Genomic DNA, 20624 nt, shown 5'->3' with positions numbered 1-20624 from the left:
CCTTCCTTAGTTGAATTCATCATTGATAAAGTTGACACCACTACCAGATCAATGTACCTCCTAGCCTTTTCCTAGAATCTAAATCTGGAAACGCGTTGATAAGATAAGAATGGCACTCCCGGAGGCCAGCTTTGTAGGGGCAAAAGTTAACGCCGTCCATATCTACAGCTGTCACGCCCCATCTAGTGAAACAATTGCGTAATAAGAGGAGATGCCCGACAGCTTGGTGTGGGGACCGCAGCCCTAAAATTACTTTCGGCGCTTGGGCCTTGCACTGGCGAAACCGAGTGATGAACAACAGTAGCCACATCCCACTTGAAACCTTGGCGGAGCGAATACGATTTTTTATGCATTGAAAGGTTACTGTTCGCCTGGATAACGAATATTAGCGCCTTAATGATCTAATCATGCTGCACGTATGTATGTCGGAGTCGGACTTAATATCCAATAAAAAAATTAAAAGGCCTCAGAGGTGCAGACAAAAAAAGTATTTACATATAACTCGAAAGGTATTTCCAAGCTTGAAGAGATGTTTTGTGAAGGGAAAGCACCTCAAAGCAAAGATATCTTCTTCTTCCTCGTTGCTGTTTTTGTATAAAACAGACAAATTTCTGTGTGAGACAAATGTCTGTTTCAAATAAATGTATATTTCAGACAGTCTGCTTCTGTATAAGACAAATGTCTGAGTCTGCCTCAGGCATCAGACAGACAGACAAATGTCTGTCTCTGTGTCAGAAAAATGTTTGCCTCAGCCTAATGTCGGTTTCTGTATGAAACAAATGTCTGTTTCTTTATCAAACAAGTGTCTGAGTCTGTCTCAAAGATCAAACAGTTGGGATCAAACAATTGGTTCGGCAATTGACTTGCACAGTAAGTGAATATAAACAATTGCCAATTTTCCACTGTACTCGAAGTAGCCTTGAGAAGGCAATCCGAGAAAGTAAACAGAATTCCCTAAAAACAACCGCACAAACAGGCAAATACGAACCCATGGAGTGCTGGATACAAGGTTGCAAAGGACAAGATTCGAGGGCAAAAACCAAACCAAGTCCCGTGCCCGCGATTCTTGTTCAAAGTAATTGCAATTCTTTTCCCAAAATACGAAGAAAGCAGTCTTCAGCCAATGGTTCAAAAGGACATCGTTTCGTTCCTTGGGGTTGCCGAGGAAGAAATACAAAAGGTCGGATTCGAGAGGGCGGTGGTGACGCTAGATGTCAGGAATTTTATTATTTCGGCCAACCGAGTTTAAATTAGGGAACTTTGGTTAAAATGGGTGTCTCTGGTTATTTAGCTCGAATAATCGAGAATTACCGCTAGGAAAGGCTTCTCTGGTACGAGGCGGAGAGCCTGCCGAAGAAGTATATTGTTGCGACAGCTATTCCTCAAAGTTCACTACTGTGGAACGTCATGTACGATAGAATTCTTGCCCTTCAAGTGGCAACCTTTTTGCAGATGACCATCAAAGCATTGTTGCGAATGGTTAAACTGAGTCTAGCAGACGAAAAGGCGGAAGCGGTCCCTATTACAAATTGGAGGAAAAACAAAACTGTCAAAATCCTAGCTGGTAATCACAAAGTGGTCTCAAAATCGATCATTAGCTACCTGGGGGTAGTGATCGATGCCAAGTTGAGCTTCAAGGTGCACTGCGACTATGTACGAGAAAAGACAGTAAAGGCTAGTTCATCTCTAGCAAGGATGTTGCTTAATATTGGAATACTAAAATATAGTGGCTAGCTACTTATCGCAGGATTGATGAAATCCATCCTGTTTGCTATACGTGACTTTTCTCTAGGCGAGAGCACTGAACAACGCGATGAACTGGAAAAGAGTAAGTTCGGCATACCAGCCAATCATGCTATAGGTGTAGAGCGAATATCTGTATGACAGTGGCGAGTGAGGCACTCTGTGTTATCACGGGAGTGATTTCTTTGAATCTTCTGGAAAGCCATTAAGAAGGAGCTATACTGGATACGGCAGTAACGATGGGATGATTCCGGAAAAGGCATCTAGGCCCTGTGTATTAAGAGATGGATCAAGCGGAAATACGGAAAATCGAATTACCACCTAATACAATTCTTACAGGACCCGGAGCAGGTTATATTCCATTGTCCGAGATTCGCGAATGAACGGAGAACGTTGAACGACGTAAGCAGCTATCGCATTACATAATCCTGAGTAGATATTGAGGTCCGAAGCAAATTGGAGCCTAGCAAATGCAACAATAATAATAAGAAAAGCATCAGGAACTAGAGTAAGCCCAGAAAGCGCGACGGACGCACAATTTGATTGTGTTAGTGTATGTTAGACCAGATATCCGCGAAGTATACTTAGTCTTCAAAGTTTTTAGTTTGCGTAGAATATATATCTTATTTGTAGCATAATTTTGTTCACACTGAAATAAAAGTGTATATATTTTGGTTATAAGTTCATATTTATTTTGTTTTTCTCTTCTTTCAATTTTGAGCAAGGCGTAGAGTCATGCACGAATGCATAGTTCCCATCTGAAAATAATTCTACCACCTGTCGACCCACGCAACGGTTCAAATTTTTCCAGTACTGTCAGGTGTATGGTTCCTTCAGTGATACTGAATTTCCCCAGTTCTTTTAGAGATTATCTAGCAGCAAACCATGACTGAATCTGATGTTTGAAACGTTCCAAAATGCAATCGACGTCAAGTTTTTCGCCATTCCATCATCGGGCCAAATTGGTTCTTGTCATTCAAAATCTGAAGAGCAAACCTAAACAATATGTCTTGGTATCTTTTCTTTCTAGCATTCTTAATATTTCGGGCACTGAACTGAGCGATTTAAGGTGAAAATATTGTTACACCGAGCTATTAAGTCACCTCATAGCGAAGAAACATTGTAAAAATTGATTTACTGCCTCAAACCTTCTAAATGCCTCAATTCACACCAGAATATACACGCCATTTTTATTGATTTCTCCAAAGCCTTTCATTCCGAGTATCACCACATACTCCTTCCCAAACTCTCGTTATTCAACTAATTCCATCAATTTGCCTCTCACCTTTCCAGCCAATCCTATCATTTCCTCTAATGGTTAGTCAATTGGTTCCTTTTCTTCTTCCTCTGTAGTTATCACAGCCCTATATTAAGCTCCCTACAATATATTTCCATTTTGTATTCATATCCTTATCTCTTTCCTCATTGGTCTTTGGTTCCTCTATGCAGATGTCCTTGAATTGCTTATACCTGCTTCGTCTTCGCTAGACTGACCTTTCTTGCAATCCATTTTAGACTTTTTAGTGCGTTGATGAATAATTTGATAATAAACATCAGAAAATGCCACTCCACGTGTTACTCATCCAAATCCTTTTCCTACTCTCTTGGTGAACACCCGTTGTCAATTTTAAGCTTCTTTCGGATCTTTGGTGTCACTTTCGACGACAAACTTCGTTTAAATTTTCACTTCCTCGCCATTGTCATTTTCATTCTTCATGTTTGCTACAACTTTACCTCAATCCCTTCTTAACAATTTCCCCCCTGGTTAGAAACATCCTTGAATTTTGCTCTATGATTTAGTTTTCCTTGCACAATTGTCATTGTTTCGTTATAGCTTCAAGTGCAACACAAATTCACTCGATCTCTTTTCTTTAAAAAGGGCAGTTTTCTTGTGAAGACTACCATCCTAGACTTCGCACTCTGATTCTTCCTTACCTGCAACAATATTGAATCTTCCTTGATATGTATACTTTTTTCAAACTATGCAATTGCCTGATGGATAGCTTTATCTCGTCGAATATTATCTTCTCCATTGCTTCTGGTAACCACGTAATGCAACCATTTTCGAAGTTTCCTTCGAAGAGCTCGATAGCTACTTTAACTTTCCTGATTCTGAGATTATGCTGGTCATACAATTTGTCACTTTTTCTTACCCTGGAACCGAAGCTCTTTTATATTTTTTGCCCCGTTCACTCTGAAACCACTAATTTAGATGTTAGATATTGACGCGTAAGTTGATGTATGATAATTCTTTATTCGAAATTGTTCCAAGCGCGGGCATTATGGTTGTTGGTGATCATATTTGGCATACAAATATAGGAACACAGACAACAGTCGTGCTAAAGTAATTGGGTATTTAAATTGCACAGTAAAAGCTGAGCAGATGAAGATTTTCCAGCAACCATGTTCGCTACCCTTGCGATTAAATGCAAATGCGATCCCCAAGTAAATCAATGCACCCATTAAGGGATAAACCCTTTTCATTATGCAACAATTGCAACTCTTAAATCAGCTACTAGCCGCAAAGTGATAGATCTGTTTCAATATCAACGGAAATTAAAGAGACACAAGGTTAATTCATTTATTTTATTTTTTAGCAATCATTTTACATTAAGCTTAGTATTTTTTGAACTTTTTGTTTGCCTGATCTATCAGATATCGTAGTTTTGGAAGCAGGATATCCCCTTCTTTAGTGCACTTACAATCTAAATGAAAATTCCATTGCCGAGACTGTAAATTCATCAAACAAGAAGCATCTAGCTTCGGAAATATCAATATCTACTGCGGATAAACACATCGTGTTTGTCCCTCATTTTAAAAAACAATCTTTTAATTCGTTTAAGCTTAGTGTCCTTATGTACGTTCCAAGAAATATAAGTAAAAACTTAAAATAATATCACTGGGAAAATAATAAAAATTGACTAATTAACGTTATCCGTCTCTGGAATGTTTACTGATTCAAGGCCAGTCATCTTTTTCCACAACTGTGTCATGGACTGTGTGAAAAGTTAAACCATTGCCTTCAGGTTTATGACTAGATGGTAAGAGGACATGTCTCCACCATGACCTGAGAGTAAATAACATAAATTTTCATCCAATTCACTGTAAAATGTTACTTACCTTCCTCTAACTAGCCCCAAGAAAAGTTTCCAATTTTTCAATTTCCCAAAATTATATGGGTTTACGTAGGTCCGACCCATTTTTTCGAAGCGCTTCGATTCAGATTGATTAATGTGTGATTCGATGCTACTCTCCCCTCGTGTTATAAGACGAGCATGCCAAAGGGAAAGAGCGCCCAGGGCAATTATAACCGGTACATTGGTGAATGCCATGAAAATAATAGCACGGCGCTTCATTGTGTAGCCATGTATATTTTCAGGTACGGGAAGAACATGTTTAGCTGGCAGGACGTCATGATCATCGTATTCATGAATTGGTGTCTAGAATGGTTATAAAAATAATTAATTAAAAGTGGTTAAAGCGGTGGGTTGAAGCATTTTTTGAATTGTATTGAGTTTAAAAGTGTTTAATGGATTTAACCCGGAGAAACCCAAATTAAATCCAAGGACGTAAAACAAAATATAGTTAACGTTCTTTTATGAAGAAATCATACAAAGTTAAATACAAGGATCTCTAATCAACGGCTTAAAACGAAAAGAAAACCGACCGAAAACTGAAGAAAAGCGACTTTCCAATAAGTATACTGACTGTGATGACAAAGAATGCGAATGGGCTACGTTGCTTAGGGGAGGCATCTCCAATCAATTTAAATATGAGCAGCTAATAACGAAATTATATACGAGTCGAATCCTTATACTAAACACCAAAGTGACACTTTCGCGGAAATCAGATGCAAAATATATATTTTATTATTCCCGTCCTATAGTGTCCTGAAGATACGAGAATTTGAAATCAATTACATATGTACTTCCTTAACCCCGCCATGTTATCTACACAGCATGCCCAGATAAAGGAGGAGGTTTTGAGGCAACTTACTTTGTACTATCTTCAGTAAAGTAAAAATAAAATGCTGAAATCAGGAATAGAATTATATGTAGTTAGGCCGCCTCAGTAAATGCATTTAAGGCCACGGTTCTATCGCGAAATGAGCAACAGTTGCTGACGCAGGGTCGTCGTTAGAATGTTAGTTAATTATTCTGAACCAAACAAATACGTGTCTGCACGCTAAATAATAGTACCCTCACTGAAAAGACGGAGAAACTGGCAAGAGCTCTTCGGAAGAAGCGCATTGATATTTGCGCCTTGCAAGAAATTCAATGATGCGATACCGAAAGCTGCCACATATAACGCGGACGCAGTAAAAATGGTTATAAACTTCTTTATTTTGGAAACCTACACACGCAATGTGGTGTCGGCATGGCCATCTTAGAGGGTTCCCATGATACCATTAGAGAAGTCAAGAAATTTGATGACCAGCTGGTTAAGCTCACTATTATTTAGTTGATCGTAGGATTCATTTCTTCATACGCACCAAAGACAGGTCGACTCGATGCCGAAAAAGATGTCTTCTTAGTACTACTTGATGCAAGAACCTGTATCCTGCCCATGACTATATTCCCACTGTGGGCGGTCTTATGGTCATATGGGTGAAAAAGTAGATGGCAACAGATGCCTTGAGAGAAAAGAGTTTGCAGCATGCAATGAAAGTGGCGGGCGTATGGTCGATTTTGCGGACACCCATAACCTTGTACTTATGAATACATGATTCATCCAACGATTGCCTCATCTTCCTACATTTTATAGTGGAACAGTAAAACACAAGTTGACTATATCCTCATAAGACGCCTGCATTTTATTCCCGTCACTGATTGCAAAGTTTTCCCCAATGAGATCATCGCATATCAACATCGGCCGTTGATTGCGGTCTTGCGCATCAAGCTACCAATAAAACAACGTGAGGAACACACTGGCCCGCCTCGAATCAAATGGTGGCATTTTCATGGGAAAAGAGAAGAAATGATTACACGCGATTGCCGGCTATTACGAATCTCGAAGCATCGTGGAATTAAACTAAAAAAACGATATGCAATCCTCGGCGTCACGGTAAGCGGTTCATCAACCAAGACACTTGGCATTGTTGTGGCGATGTCCAAATAAAGAGTCGTGAGGAGAAACACTTCTACCATAAGTTTCTCGTTAATGAAATACTGGCCAATTAGCAAATTTACAAGAAAGCAAACCGGGAAGCAAAGAATGCGATCTGTTACGTGCACGGCTCATTTCAAAGATCTTTACAATATGCTCGGGACGACGAGAGAGATCCGTATCGAATTGTGAAAAGCCGACACCAAAGCACGGGCACTTTTGTTGCATTAATGGCAAGAACGGTGGTTTGTTTACCGATCAACGAGTTACGATAGATAACATGGCGGCAATATTTCGAGCCGGTTTCAATGAAAGAATTTCCTCATCCCCCGCTTTCACAAGCACTGCCGATATTTGTAGCAACTCCGCCTGTCAGCGGAACTGAATGCTCCGAAGTGGCGAGGAAGTAGATAGGATAGTAACTATGTTGATTGAGTTAACAGCACGTGGCCAAAAGAATCTCCATATGGTGGCACCGGGAAACGCTGTATTCGTATTGACTTGCTGGTCTTGATGAAGTAGGCGAATGCTCCAAAGCGTTGGACATTCAGACCAGAATCTACAAGGGGCATTGAAGCCTCACCAAAGGTTATCCTGTACCATGGGAACCGGGATAGCCCTCCGAGTTCATGTCTCAGGAGAACTCCTGAGGCATTTGTACTCAGCCAGGTTACTTACGGTTGGAATCCTAGTAGGCGTTCTAGGGGTTGCGGTTGCGTCCACATCGCGAGCAGAGTCCTTCGGAACTCAAATGTGGAATTCCGCTATACAACTCGGATGCCGTGCTCCTTAGTTCGGTAGAGACTTTAGGTAAGTCTTGCATTTTCTTCATTTGCTTCAGCCTTTGTCCCGTTCACAAGTGGAGCCGGCTCGCCGTGATCTGGATGCAGTCGCGAGGCTTTATAATCACGCTCCAGCGTATAAAGTCACAGTTGTTTGGGCCTTTCAGTCGCGTACCATCGACTTCGATGATAAGACCAATCTTGTCAAGTGAATTCTCATTTGTGCGAATTACATGACCATACCATTGAAGACGCCTCTTTCGCAATTTTCCCACGATCGGTGAAACCCCATATCGATCGCGGATATCCTTATCAAGGCGTGTCACGCCGCTAGTCCAACGCAAGATCTTCTCAGAACCATAGAGGTAGTTTTGCATCAGCCAGTATGAATGCTAAGCCTACACTCAGCTTAAACTGGTATTGTTGGACTTATCACAACAATTGCAGCCACAAAATCAGTTCGTGTCTTAAGAACCACTAGGATGAAACTGTCAGCAAAACTGAAATCAATCAGGCGCTTGACCGTGAGTCACACAAACTCATCTAGTATGTTCTGCGGGAGCACCTAGCACCAGGGAACTCGTGCGTAGAGTTAAATTGCTCTGCCGCAATCCAAAAAGTAAATTTTGAAATGTGATCATCGGATTCACATTAGCTTTGGGTTTCTAGGGCGAAATATCATGATAGCACAAAGTTATTTTGAGTGCTCATGAAAGAAAGAAATCATCTCAAGATTCCCATCACCTTAATTCCTCTTACCTTAGAATGTCTAAACTGAGCACACCAATTCTAGGGCTCCCAATATCGTTGTCGAGAAACGCATTCATTAAACCCCTCCACGTTCTCCAGACGAAGCAGCATGAAGAACGTCACTAATAACTCGTTTATCCCAGCGGCTTTACTTCGTTTGAAATGATTTCTCTTCTGCTTGCAGGAACAATCCGTATCCACATGTTACAGTGACTAGCCATTTCATCCAGAAAAGGGAAAATTTCACTGGATGTGATACTGTTAAGAATCTGGTAAACTGTTCTTTCCACTTCTTCAGTTGCTCGTCATTGCGAATGAGAAGTCGACCGTTAATGTCCTTCACAGAACCATCGGAAGATTTACGACCACATGCAAACTCTCGTAATGTGGGATATACTTTTGAAATCATTGCGTTCCGCAGCATCTTCCGCTTCCCGGTCCGAGCGAAAGAAACCCCTTTTTGTCGCAACGCACACTATACTGAACTTCACTTGGCATCGGAGTTCAAGCCCGTCACGCCCGCCATTACTCACAACAGTCAGTAGTCTTCAACCACTTCCGTTCATCAACCCGCTTCCATGATCCACAATCCCAGTATTATCGTTACGGTCGCCAAGACCGTGTTTCCCCATCACCGAGCAAGGTATTGACAGAGCCCACCTTGGCATTCAGATCATCCATCATAATGTCACCTTTAGAAAGTCTCTCCTGAATTGCGTGTAATTGCCCGTAGAAAGCATTCTTCTCCACTATATCGACAGTCTCCGTTGGTGCATAGCACTGTACAATTGTGATACTCCTTAACCTGCTCCGGAATCTTGCAGTCAGAATCCTATCAGAAGCCGTCTCCCAAGTAAAAAAAACGGGCCTTGCGGTAGTCGTCAGAAACAACCCGGCACCAGATTCGCATCTGCTATCACTTCGCTTTCCAGAGTACAAAAGCACATTAAAGCAAGTGGGAGAGGAGTACTCTCCAGAGTCTCACAATCTTACTTCGTTTAGGCCCAGAATATTCAGTTTATATCGGTGGCATTATCGTTTGAATTGCAGAAAGCGAGCATTCTGAGGGCCCTCACTACCGTTGTCGAGAAGCACGCGCACCTTCCAGAAACGAATCATGGACCATTTTCGATAGCCAAAGGTCGTATTCGTGAGGTCAGTCCCTATCTGAGACGTGAGCAATAAAGCTTCAAAATTTGCAGGTTGCTAGCCCCCAACAACACCTTTTAAGACGAGCAGAAAATACTCTGCCACTTTATAATATGCAAATAACAAATGGCTTGACCCAGGTAAATTGGAAAATGAGATTGAAAGAAACCATAGATTGATACTCAACACCACTGATGCTGTTAAATGACTTCACCAACTAGCCAGCAAATATAAACTTGAATTGCTAACAAACGAAACGAAATGGATTCATTAAAAATTACACATAAAATGGCATCCAATTTTCAAAAGTAACAAACCATCAGGAAATCGTGAGTTTTGAGTTGCTTTCATCGAGGATAGAATTTCAAATCAAATGTTACCGACTTCAAGTATGCTGGCTTGAAGGGGACTATTTATATTTTGAGCTTAATATGTTATAAAAGAATCGGAAACCCGGAAGCTGGGGGCTTCAGGTATAAATGCTCGATAATTCCATTTGTATAATTTCTGCATTAGTATGATGTCTTAGCGTGTAACATATTTAGCGAAACAGACAATTATAACCTACTATAAGTTTGTAAATAATAGTAGGATTTCCTCGACACTTTCAAGTCTGGTGCTTAATGGTTTGTATTATTGTAAAATTTTAGAGTTCGAATATAAATTCAAGAGAGCAAGGTTTTCAGCAAATTACCGAAATATAGTAATGTACTATTATCCGGGACATAGGGAAGAAAAACCACCGACATCAAGTAAATGGCGGACTCTATCCCTAAACAAAAAAAAGTGTTACCTAGGCTCAAGTTTTCGGTCGTTCTAATTTAGAGTTGATATATTCGAAGTCAACGACACCTGTAGCCACTTTCCGTTGCGATGCTCTACAGTGCAGAAGTAAGGCAGCATCTGATGGGTTTGTCAGCCGTCAGCAAACATATGGATTATTAACCAACATATCTCAACTAAGAAGTGACGAGATTCATTGCCTACAACAAGCTTCGCACACGAGCGCATTCGCATTCATAGAGACGAAACGTGGGCATTTCCAGACGGCATCATAAAGTCGTCAAATATCCTTGGCTTTTTGCTAATCTGCCTTTTTATCCTTCGGCTGAATTCCTAACTTAACCACAAATATATCATCTCTAGGTACTTTAATTATCGACTTCTGAGTTTTTAGTACCAGGAGCCGGATTTATTATTACACTTTCGTGTCTGCGTACTGAAAACTTAGATGCACATGTTACATATTAGTACAATAATTTTGAATATTAGCACTCTGCAGTAGTCTACAATTCTGCTCTAAAATACTCTTAGTGTTTGCTCCTCGATATTGTCGGCATTCTCTTAAAGTCTACTCCCTCATTCGATCGACTCGTCATAAAATGCGATTACAAATTACACTCTCGGATTTTGCAAATGTGTTTTTAACAAATCTGTATTTAGAATTGAGTTCCAAATGAGTAATTGCTCTTCAAGAATCAACTTTTTCAGATACATAGTTCCTCTATCATTAATATGAACAATTACCCAAAATAATTCTCAAAAGTACAATTAAATGCGACGAATGTTTTCGACGGAAGGTCGCTTCAATCACATAAGCCGATATGTAGTAGCACGAATTGTCACTCCGAGGTACAATTTTGGATGTATCATCATCATCATCAACGGCGCAACAACCGGTATCCAGTCTAGGCCTGTCTTAATAAGGAACTCCAGACATCCCGGTTTTGCGCCGAGGTCCACCAATTCGATATCTCTAAAAGCTGTCTGGCGTCCTGACCTACACCATCGCTCCATCTTAGGCAGGGTCTGCCTCGTCTTCTTTTTCTACCATAGATATTGCCCTTATAGACTTTCCGGGTAGGATCATCCTCATCCATACGGATTAAGTGACCCGCCCAGCGTAACCTATTGAGCCGGATTTTATCTACAACCAGACGGTCATGGTATCGCTCATAGATTTCGTCGTTATGTAGGCTACGGAATCGTCCATTCTCATGTAGGGAGCCAAGAATTCTTTGGAGGATTCTTCTCTCGAACGCGGCCAAGAGTTCGCAATTTTTGGATGTATATAGAGTCAAAGGCAGCATAACTGTCTACTATTATCAATTTTGTTTCTTTAAATGAATCGGTAAAAGAATATACATACAAACTTGAAAAGGAAGATACAGAAAAACTTGTTCAGTTTGGGTATCCACACATAAATACTACATATTTTCATAAAGTATTACTGGTAGCCTCCGTAAGAGCTACTCGAAAATAACACTCTTGATATAGAGATATACTACTTACAATTGGTATTATATGTCCTGTTAAATTATATTTCACAGAATGCCCTTGAAGCGGTTCAGTCTCTTGCCATCCTTCGCCTTCATTCAACCAAAGATAATTATAGCCAATCTCCAGTCCAAAAATTATAAGAAATATGCATCCAATTGTCGTGTAAACCATATACAGGAAAAAGTATCGATGGTTCGCGAAACCAACACAATTATTGAGCCAGGCTGTAATTAAGGGAATAATTATTATAAAATACTTTAACAATCAACAAAGGAAAGAATATATATCTATGAATACCACTGAGATCCAACTCCTTTGAAATGCTTTCCCGCGACAAGTATTGAGTTTGCATAAATTTGAATTGTAGCCAAAGCATGAATATTACATTTCACATAGGATGACTACATTCCAAAGTAAATTTAATAAAAATATAGACTCCACATATTCTTTAGTGAAGGAGTTTATGAAAGCCAATCAAAGAATGTTAAAAGTAAGTTAATTTTCACAATAGTTATCATTTGATCCGCCTTATAACTAGAAGAAGAAGGAAAGAAAATTTGATTCATATAGACGCAGGTCCATTCGAATAAAATTTTGTACTCGTATACACTGAACCCTAAAAAGTCACAATTTGGGAAAGCGTCAAAACCATGTAATAATGATAGCGTCGAACAAAATAACTGGAATGAGCACCAAAAGAACCATTTTAAGTGGACATTGTAGAAAAAATAATTGTTATTCGCTTATATAATTGATACTTTATTTGATTTCGATTTTTTTTTTCAAAAATTTGCATAATCAGAAAAATTAACGGCGGCCAATGATGGTATTGTACCCAAGCGAATATGGATAGAGAGAAGCGTATGGGTAGGTGAGTGGATATGGATAACTCCACGGCAACGCACCATTGTAGGTAACTCCTCCGAGTCCAGGAGTAAGTCTGGTGTCAACGACTGGTGGAACAACATAAGGACGTCGCTCAACAACCCTGTATGCAAAATTTCCTCCAATACGATCGCCGAGAATAGTAGTTGAACCAATAGATGGGACTGGACTTATGTCAACCGCTGCTGGCAATGTTCCAGCCAAAGCATATCCGAAAATAGCCAAGAAAATAGCAAGGACCTGTGATGTGAAAATAAAATGAAATATTAACCTTTGCAAGTATTTACTTCAATTGACTTTTTACCTTCATGATGAAAATAAAATTCACTTCTGTCTCGTGGAATGAACTATAAATGTTTATACCATGTAAGTGCAGCTCAGGTTCTTTTATACAAAATCTTTTATAATTGACAATATGTGAAAACACAGGTTTATTTTTCCCGCGGGGCATCTCTAGTTAAGTGCAATAAGTGAATAGAAACAGGCCCTAATTACAGCGTTGGTGTGTGGCCGTTTTTTTAAAACTCGTACAGAGCTCTAAAGGTCGGCTCAAAACGAGTATTCGGAATTTTACTCAAGAAATATGTAGAAAACGACTAAAACTCCAAGCGCATTCATAAAGACGAAGGGCACATGTACAAATGTATATGTAGAAATGTTGATCCTTGGATGAAATGTAAATAATGCCTTCAGGAAATGCCTAAAGGTATAATTTCATCAAAAAGTTGTGAATTGATTATCGGAAACAACAAAAAATACTTTGATTTTTTTTGGTGTGGGCAGTATTCAGTCTCATCAGATATTTGAAACAAAGGAAAGAACTTTCTACTTTTTCAAACTGCCACCAGTATCTAAATAATCCATCCAAGACAAAATAATTGTGATGCGGACTAACCACCTGCACTGGTTGTTAGCAATTATTCATGGGGTTCAATGCGAAGTATAGTCAATTGAAATAGCGACCTCTTCAAGCCCATGGTGGAGAATAACGAAGGACTCTCTCTTGTAGAAAGGATTCAATTTTTAAAAACATACCTGGTGGGAGCGGCTGTCAGAGTAATAAAACACATGGAGGTGAGCAACGTTAATAACATTGCAGCCTGGGAATTATTACGGAAATGATTCGAGAACAAGAGAACTAGCGCTTGAATTTATTTGCGAAAATTCATTACCAATGTTTGCCCTACTGTGGAGACCATAGTCCAACTACCCAATGGACTGAAAGTGGAAAATTTGGCTGATCCTCACTATTGTAACCCTGGCAACATCGACGTATTACTAGGAGCTGATAACGGTCATCCAGTAAACCATGTGCTCGGAGTAGGTTTCTTAGTCAGCCAAAAAATGAAACCTGATGTTATCGGCTTTGAAAAGATAAGCGAACGGCTATGCACTCTGCGCTTGCGAGGCAAATTTAGAAATATAAGCCTCATTAACATTCATGCCCCAACAGAGAGACTGCAGAGTCGAAGAAGGATACCTTCTACGAGGCAGTAGAACGAACCCTCGACGACTGTCACAGATATGATATCAAAATCATACTTGGGGATCTTAACAGCCAAGTAGGGACGGAGCTCGTATTCAAGCGATACGTTGGCTCCCATAGCTTACATCAAGAGTGAGAGTTAACACTGCAGCCATCCACAACACAGCCCTCCGCAACACCTATAAGAGGGAAATGAATGCCACAATAATCGCAGTCAAAAGAAATCCTGAAGATGAAGCATCAACAAGTGATTTTCACAATCATCTAAAGAACGTTACTATAAATACGGCCACAAACATACTTGGCCCCAGCCACAAAAAGAGTCGGAACGGTTGGTTTGACGATGAATGTAAGCTAGCAACGGAACGGAAGAATGCTGCATTGTCAAAGAACGCGGGTACGCGCAGAGACCTATGACGAACTCCGTCGAACGGAGAAGCGACTTCACAGACGGAAAAACGAAGCCTAGGAGAACCAACAGATCTGTGAACTCGAAAAGTACAGGGAGCAACCACACCAGGCGCGCAAGTTTTACCAACAAGTCAGCAGGATGAAGCCTTATACACCTCGATGCTCATCCTGCCGAGGCAAAGAGGGAAATCTGATTTCCGAGAGAATGGGCATATTGGAACGATGGGTTGAGTACTTCAGATTTTCTCTTGCACCATCTTTTCATCGACTTTAAAACCGCCTATAATAGCATAGCCAGGATAAAACTGTCCACAGCCATGAGAGAATTCGATATCCCGACGAAATTGATAAGACTGACTAGGCTGACCCTGACAATGTGCGAGGTCAGATAAAAGCAGCAGGATCACTCTCCAGACCATTCGACATCAACAACGGTCTAAAACAAAGGGATGCTCTAGCATGCGTCCTCATTACGATCCTCTTTAAGTCCACCCAACTACTGGCCCATACTGACGATATCGACATCATGGGAAGAACCACCCGAGACGTACAAACTGCCGTCATCCAGATCGAGCAGGCGGCGATTGAGGCGAGATCTTGGGCTGCCCATCAATGACGGCAAGACAAAGTATATGGTGGCAACGTCAGCATCGAAAACCAACCAACCAACAACATCAAACTGCACTGGCCAAACAGGAAGAATAAGGATAGGAGAATACAACTTTGAGACCGTTAATAATTTCTCCTATCTAGGGTCGAAAATCACAACCGATAACAGCTACGATTATGAAATCCGCGCATTGTTGTTGGCAGCCAATAGAGCCTATTTCAGCTTACAAAAACTGTTCCGCTCGAAACGTCTCACCATAGGGTCAAAGCTCTTAGGTCACGGTCACGGTGGGCGGGTGACTTAATCCGTATGGATGAGGATGATCTAGCCCGGAAAGTCTATAAGGGCAGTATGTATGGTAGAAAAAGAAGACGAGGCAGACCCTGCCTGAGATGGAAGGATGACGTAGGTCAGGACGCCAGACAGCTTTTAGGGATATCGAATTGGTCGACCTCGGCGCAAAACCGGGATATCTGGAGTTCCTTATTAAGGCAGGCCTAGACCGATTGTTCGGCCGTTGATGATGATAATATGACATAGGGAACACTCGAGCATTTGTGACCAGTGCTAGACGATAGGTACTAGCCATTACTTCAAGGAATACTCTAATGAACGGGCTGGTCGGAAATTGGAGGGTTCTAGATGAACCCTCTATATCGGGTTACAGAATAATCAGATTCGACATCGACCGCAGCTCCGAAATAAAAAGAATAATAATGAATCACAGGAGAATGGATTGGGATGCATGTAATGCATCTGAGCTCCCTGCCGGTGCTAAGAAAATAGGTGCTAAGAACATCTCGAAAGATTGATCGACTGAGCAGGCTGATTTCCGCTCCGGAATTTCCTGTATCCTACCGATCATTTTGAAACAGTGCGCGGAGTTCACATCTTTGCTTCAATTGCTCTCGATTTCCAGAAGGCTTTCGACAGCGTGGAGAGGGAGTGTATCTGGCGTGCTCTGAACAGGAGGGGCTTTGCCTAGAAACTATTAGCTACGAGTATTATCAGAGCGACATATGATAGCGCAAAATGTCGCGTACTGCGCCGAGATAAAATCTCAGAGGAATTTGAGGTCCAAAGCGAAGTTAGCCACCGTCACCGATAGTATTTCGTTTTGTCGTCGTTGACACTTTTAAAGTGGTCTTCTACCGTATTTTTCAAGCCTATTTTTGGTAATTAATTGAAAAGCAACCACTGAAGATAATCTAGTGATTTATTTTATTTAATTTGGACATGTTTTGACTTTTAAAAAATATTTTTGAAAAATACTCATTGTTGGATTATGTGTGTGCACCCAAGCATTTTTTTGGCCTGACGCTACTTCATGAGCGGGAAGCGGTGGCACGCCACTAAGCGCTCGGAAAAAAACGCAGGTGTTCATGTCTCCCCTTCGAAATACCCATCAAAGAATGTGCTGTTTCCGAAATCATTTTTATAGCGTATTCTTAGCATCATCTACTTTCAAAATATGCGAAAATAAAAAAAAGTCGATTTGTTGAAACTAGGACGGTAGAAGACCGCCTTAATGCTGCGTTGTCCGCAGGATGTGGAAGAGTTCAATGGACGCTGACATCTTCCCTTAAATACCTCGACTATCCTCATACTCTTTCACTGGATCATGTACCTTTGCCAGATAGCTCTGGATTTGGAAAGAGAGCCAAGTAGAGTTGAATTCAAAATGAACACCAACAAAACTAAGTTCTTCAGTCTGACGAGTCATCGCATTCTCCTTATCTACATACATGTATATTAGTGGGCAGATAATTGTTGATCAATTTGTATATCTAGGAAGCGTGATTTCTGCCGAGGGTGGCACCCAACTGAATATCGCTCGACACATTAACAGCACTAGATCCACCTTCGCGGTGCTATCTAAAAAAGCAGTCATTTCAACACCAAGATCAAGTTGAGACTGTATGCTAGTGTTCTTTCTGTGCTCCTATATGGGAATAGCACCGCCACTGTCACTCAGAAGCTCCAAACCCTCATTGGTATTGGGTGTTGCGCTCGGCGTATTTACATTGACCGAATTCATGTCAGAACGCACAAATTGATTCTATTTTTTTTTAGTTTATTTCCCCGAAAACGTATTTGGGCAGCCATTTCTGCCTTCTTCAGCGGAATGGGGAACAAAAAGGCAGAGATACTAGCCGGAGAAAAAGAATGGGAACGCGAGGTTATTAAAAAAGACACAGGTAAATTATGCTCTAGGCTTAACAAAATCGCATTAATTAGCCAGTCAATTGGAGAAATTAATAATAATAATCGTTGGCGCAACAATCCAATTGGATCAGGGCCAGGTGTGTTAGAGCAATTCATTCAAGAGCGTAACGGTACACTATAGGATCACAGTAACATATATGTAGGAGGCAATGTGGTCAGCATTGCGCTCGCCCGAAATTATTACCCTAATTTGACTCAGGTTCTCATTCACAGCTGAGTCGACTGGTATCCGACGACAAATCACGATACAAATCCCACTGCCACCAGTGAGATTTGAACCGCGACCTTTCGTACGACAGCCTTGCACTCTAACCACTCAGCTATCCGGACACTACCGAAGAAATTAGGAGAACCGATATCGGTCCAATTGGCAAAAGTAGCCAGAGCCCAGGAATGTGCGAGAGCCAAAAAAAGAAGTATACATGATAAAAAACTAGCGGACTTATTAAGATTCTAGTCGCAACCGAATAAGGCAACCAAATACTCCATTGAAACGCTATCCAACTAAGTTGCAACCCAAGATCTCGCGCCGCCTGCTCAATCTGGATGAAGGCAGTTTGTACATCTCGGATGGTTCGTCTCATTATGTCGATATCGTCAGCATAGGCCAGTAGTTGGGTGGACTTAAAGAGGATCGTACCTCTTGCATTTACCTCAGCATCACGGATACATTTTCCAGGGCCAGGTTAAAGAAGACGCATGATAGGACATCCCTTTGTCGTAGACCGTTGTTGATGTCGAATGGTCTTGAGAGTGATCCTGCTGTTTTTATCTGGCCTCGCACATTCGTCAGGGTCAGCCTAGTCAGTCTTATCAATTTCGTCGGAATACCGAATCCTCTCATGGCCGTGTACAGTTTTACCCTGGCTATGCTATCATAGGCGGGTTTAAAGTCGATGAAAGGATGGTGCAACTGATGTCCATATTCCAACAGTTTTTCCATCGCTTGCCACAAAGAGAAAATCTGATTTGCCTGGAGTGAAGCCTCTTTGGTATGGGCCAATGATGTTCTGGGCGTATGGGGCTATCCGGCGTAGCAAGATAACGGAGAATATCTTATAGGTGGTACTCAGCAACGTGATACCTTTATAATTGCTGCACTGTGTGATCTCCCTTTTTATGTATGAGACAGATAATGCCTCGTTGCCAATCGTCAGGCATTGAATCGCTGTTCCATGCCTTGAGCACAAGTTGATGAACCACTTGGTTTAATTGGCTTCCTTTTTCCGTCTGTGAAGTCGTTTCTCCGCTCGCCGGAGTTCGTGATAAGTCTCCGCGCATGCCCGCGTCCTTTGAGAATGCAACACTACTCGCTATGCAGCATTCTTCCGTTCCGTTGCTAGCTTAAATTCATCGTCAAACCAGCCGTTCCAACCCTTTTTGCAGCTGGGGCCAAGTATATTTGTGGCCGTATTTATGATAACGTTCTTCAGGTGATTGTGAAGATCATTAAGATAATTAAATTAAAATAGTTGTGTATGTGTGTTTGAGGTGGGGGAGAAGCAAAGCCTCGATACCCCCGTCTAACGGCATATCTCGGATTCGTTTATGAATCGCAGGATTTCCGTAAGTGGATGTGATGCTATCCGCTGCAGTTGGAGCACATCAGCACCAAAAATCTAATGTCTGATGCGTTCGTAAGCGGGGCACTCACATAGAAAATGTTCCGTGGATTCCGCTTCCTCATTACAGGATAGACACGTATCATCTTGGATAATTCCTATTCTAAACATATGTCCAGCTAGTGAATTATGGCCAGTCAGAATGCCCACAATACTTCTGCAAGTCTTTCTGCTTTTCGACAGGATAAACTTTGCAGTATGTCTGTTTGGTTGTGGCAGGAAGAGTTTGGTCTGTCTAGCAGCATTAAGACTTCGCCACCTGTCATTATGGGAAGCTTGTTCCCAGTTTTTGATAGCAGCATCAGCCAATGCTACCGACACCCCAATTGCTAGTTCCGGTCCGGGCATGGTGAAAGTTGAAGCTTCTTTTGCTAAAGCATCCGAGATTTCATTTCCCTCTACACAACAATGACCAGGTACCCAGAGTCAATCCACAGTATTGAATCTGGAAACAGAATTCAATCGGTTTCTACATTCCTGAACTATTTTTGAAGTGATCAAAGTCTACTCAACGTCCTCAATGCAGCTTGACTATCGCTACAGATTCCGATGCGCCTGCCCTTCAACCGTCAGCGAAACTTATTAGAATCCAAAATTTCGGTGATTGAATTTTCTTCTTAGAACTATATTATAAAGCAAAAGCAGTATTCAAAGGACGATTACAAGTATTCGACTTACGGCAGTGGTGATCCATTTTTAATATGCATCGGTTGCACACGGAGCAGTGATGTGTGCGCGGTGGTTTGGGTTGAATACATTTCTTACACATGCTAACAGCCTCTTTCACGAATCTTCCCTGTTAATAATTTCAACTCAGAATTACAATTCCATGCAGAGTTTGAAATCATACAAACCTCCGGCGGATATCCGGGTGGTGTGAACGCTGCCATATAATAGTGGAAGACAACGTTCACAAGCAGCCAGTTCCCAAAAACGACAAGCACCATTGTGAACTCTGGACTCTTCTTCCACCAGAACGGCAACCCGATCCAATATGCGATGTAAACAACGGCCGCCGTCAACAATGCCACGGCCGTCACGAAAAACTGCAACAGGAAATAATTTCGTATGAATGAAAACATTGAGCTCGAGCTATATCCAGCCAATTATGAATAGGAAATGCCCCTTACCGGTCCTAGTAAATGCGTGTAATTGTCCACTACCCAGAAGATTGGCTCCATGCAAACGTCACTCGCATAGCTTTGGTTTAGGTGACTATTGTACATCAGGGACTGGACGCAAAGCCGCAAATACCACATCCGAGTCCGGCATTTATCTCTACAATTTGAGGGCGAAACGTTAGCAAAGTAGATAGAGATAATGTTGAGCGGAAGCACTCACAGAAAAGCCTTCGGCGCTTGGCGGCAACGCCATTGCACCTTTCCCATTATCCTAGACATGTTTGTAGTCAACACAGCATTCTTTAAATATTAGCGGAAACTATTTTGCATATAAATTTACAGGCGGAAGAGGCGACTAGACATAATATCCACTTTACTGCAACCACAGAAAACACTCGACAGCTGATCCACGAAGTTGACGTTATGTGGTAGTCAAAATTGAGTTAATTTCTT

At 41.3% G+C, this 20624-nt stretch overlaps 1 protein-coding gene across 1 annotated transcript; it reads right to left on the bottom strand.

Moving 5' to 3' along the window:
- Positions 1–4315: 4315 nt before the first annotated feature.
- On the bottom strand, positions 4316–20607 carry LOC119652849 (palmitoyltransferase ZDHHC16). The gene is made up of 7 exons (XM_038057201.1): positions 20392–20607; positions 20181–20328; positions 19905–20096; positions 19729–19846; positions 11823–12034; positions 4864–5183; positions 4316–4810 (listed from the first exon to the last, which is right to left on the bottom strand). The coding sequence occupies exons 1-7, from the start codon at positions 20448–20450 to the stop codon at positions 4702–4704; spliced, it is 1158 nt and encodes a 385-aa protein (XP_037913129.1). The 5' UTR covers positions 20451–20607; the 3' UTR covers positions 4316–4701.
- Between the last annotated feature and the right edge of the window lie 17 nt (positions 20608–20624).

Source organism: Hermetia illucens, chromosome 3 (assembly GCF_905115235.1).
Source record: "Hermetia illucens chromosome 3, iHerIll2.2.curated.20191125, whole genome shotgun sequence".
NCBI lineage: Eukaryota > Metazoa > Arthropoda > Insecta > Diptera > Stratiomyidae > Hermetia > Hermetia illucens.
Note: the sequence above shows the minus strand (reverse complement) of the source record. Positions and strands in the feature narration are given on the sequence as shown.

Coding starts and splice junctions, on each gene's coding strand:
- LOC119652849 (XM_038057201.1), bottom strand. CDS start 20,450: ATGTCTAGGATAATGGGAAAGGTGCAATGGCGTTGCCGCCAAGCGCCG. Junction 20,097..20,180: donor ACACGCATTTACTAGGACCG/GTAAGGGGCATT, acceptor TTCCTGTTGCAG/TTTTTCGTGACGGCCGTGGC. Junction 5,184..11,822: donor CAGGACATATAATACCAATT/GTAAGTAGTATA, acceptor TAACCATTCTAG/ACACCAATTCATGAATACGA.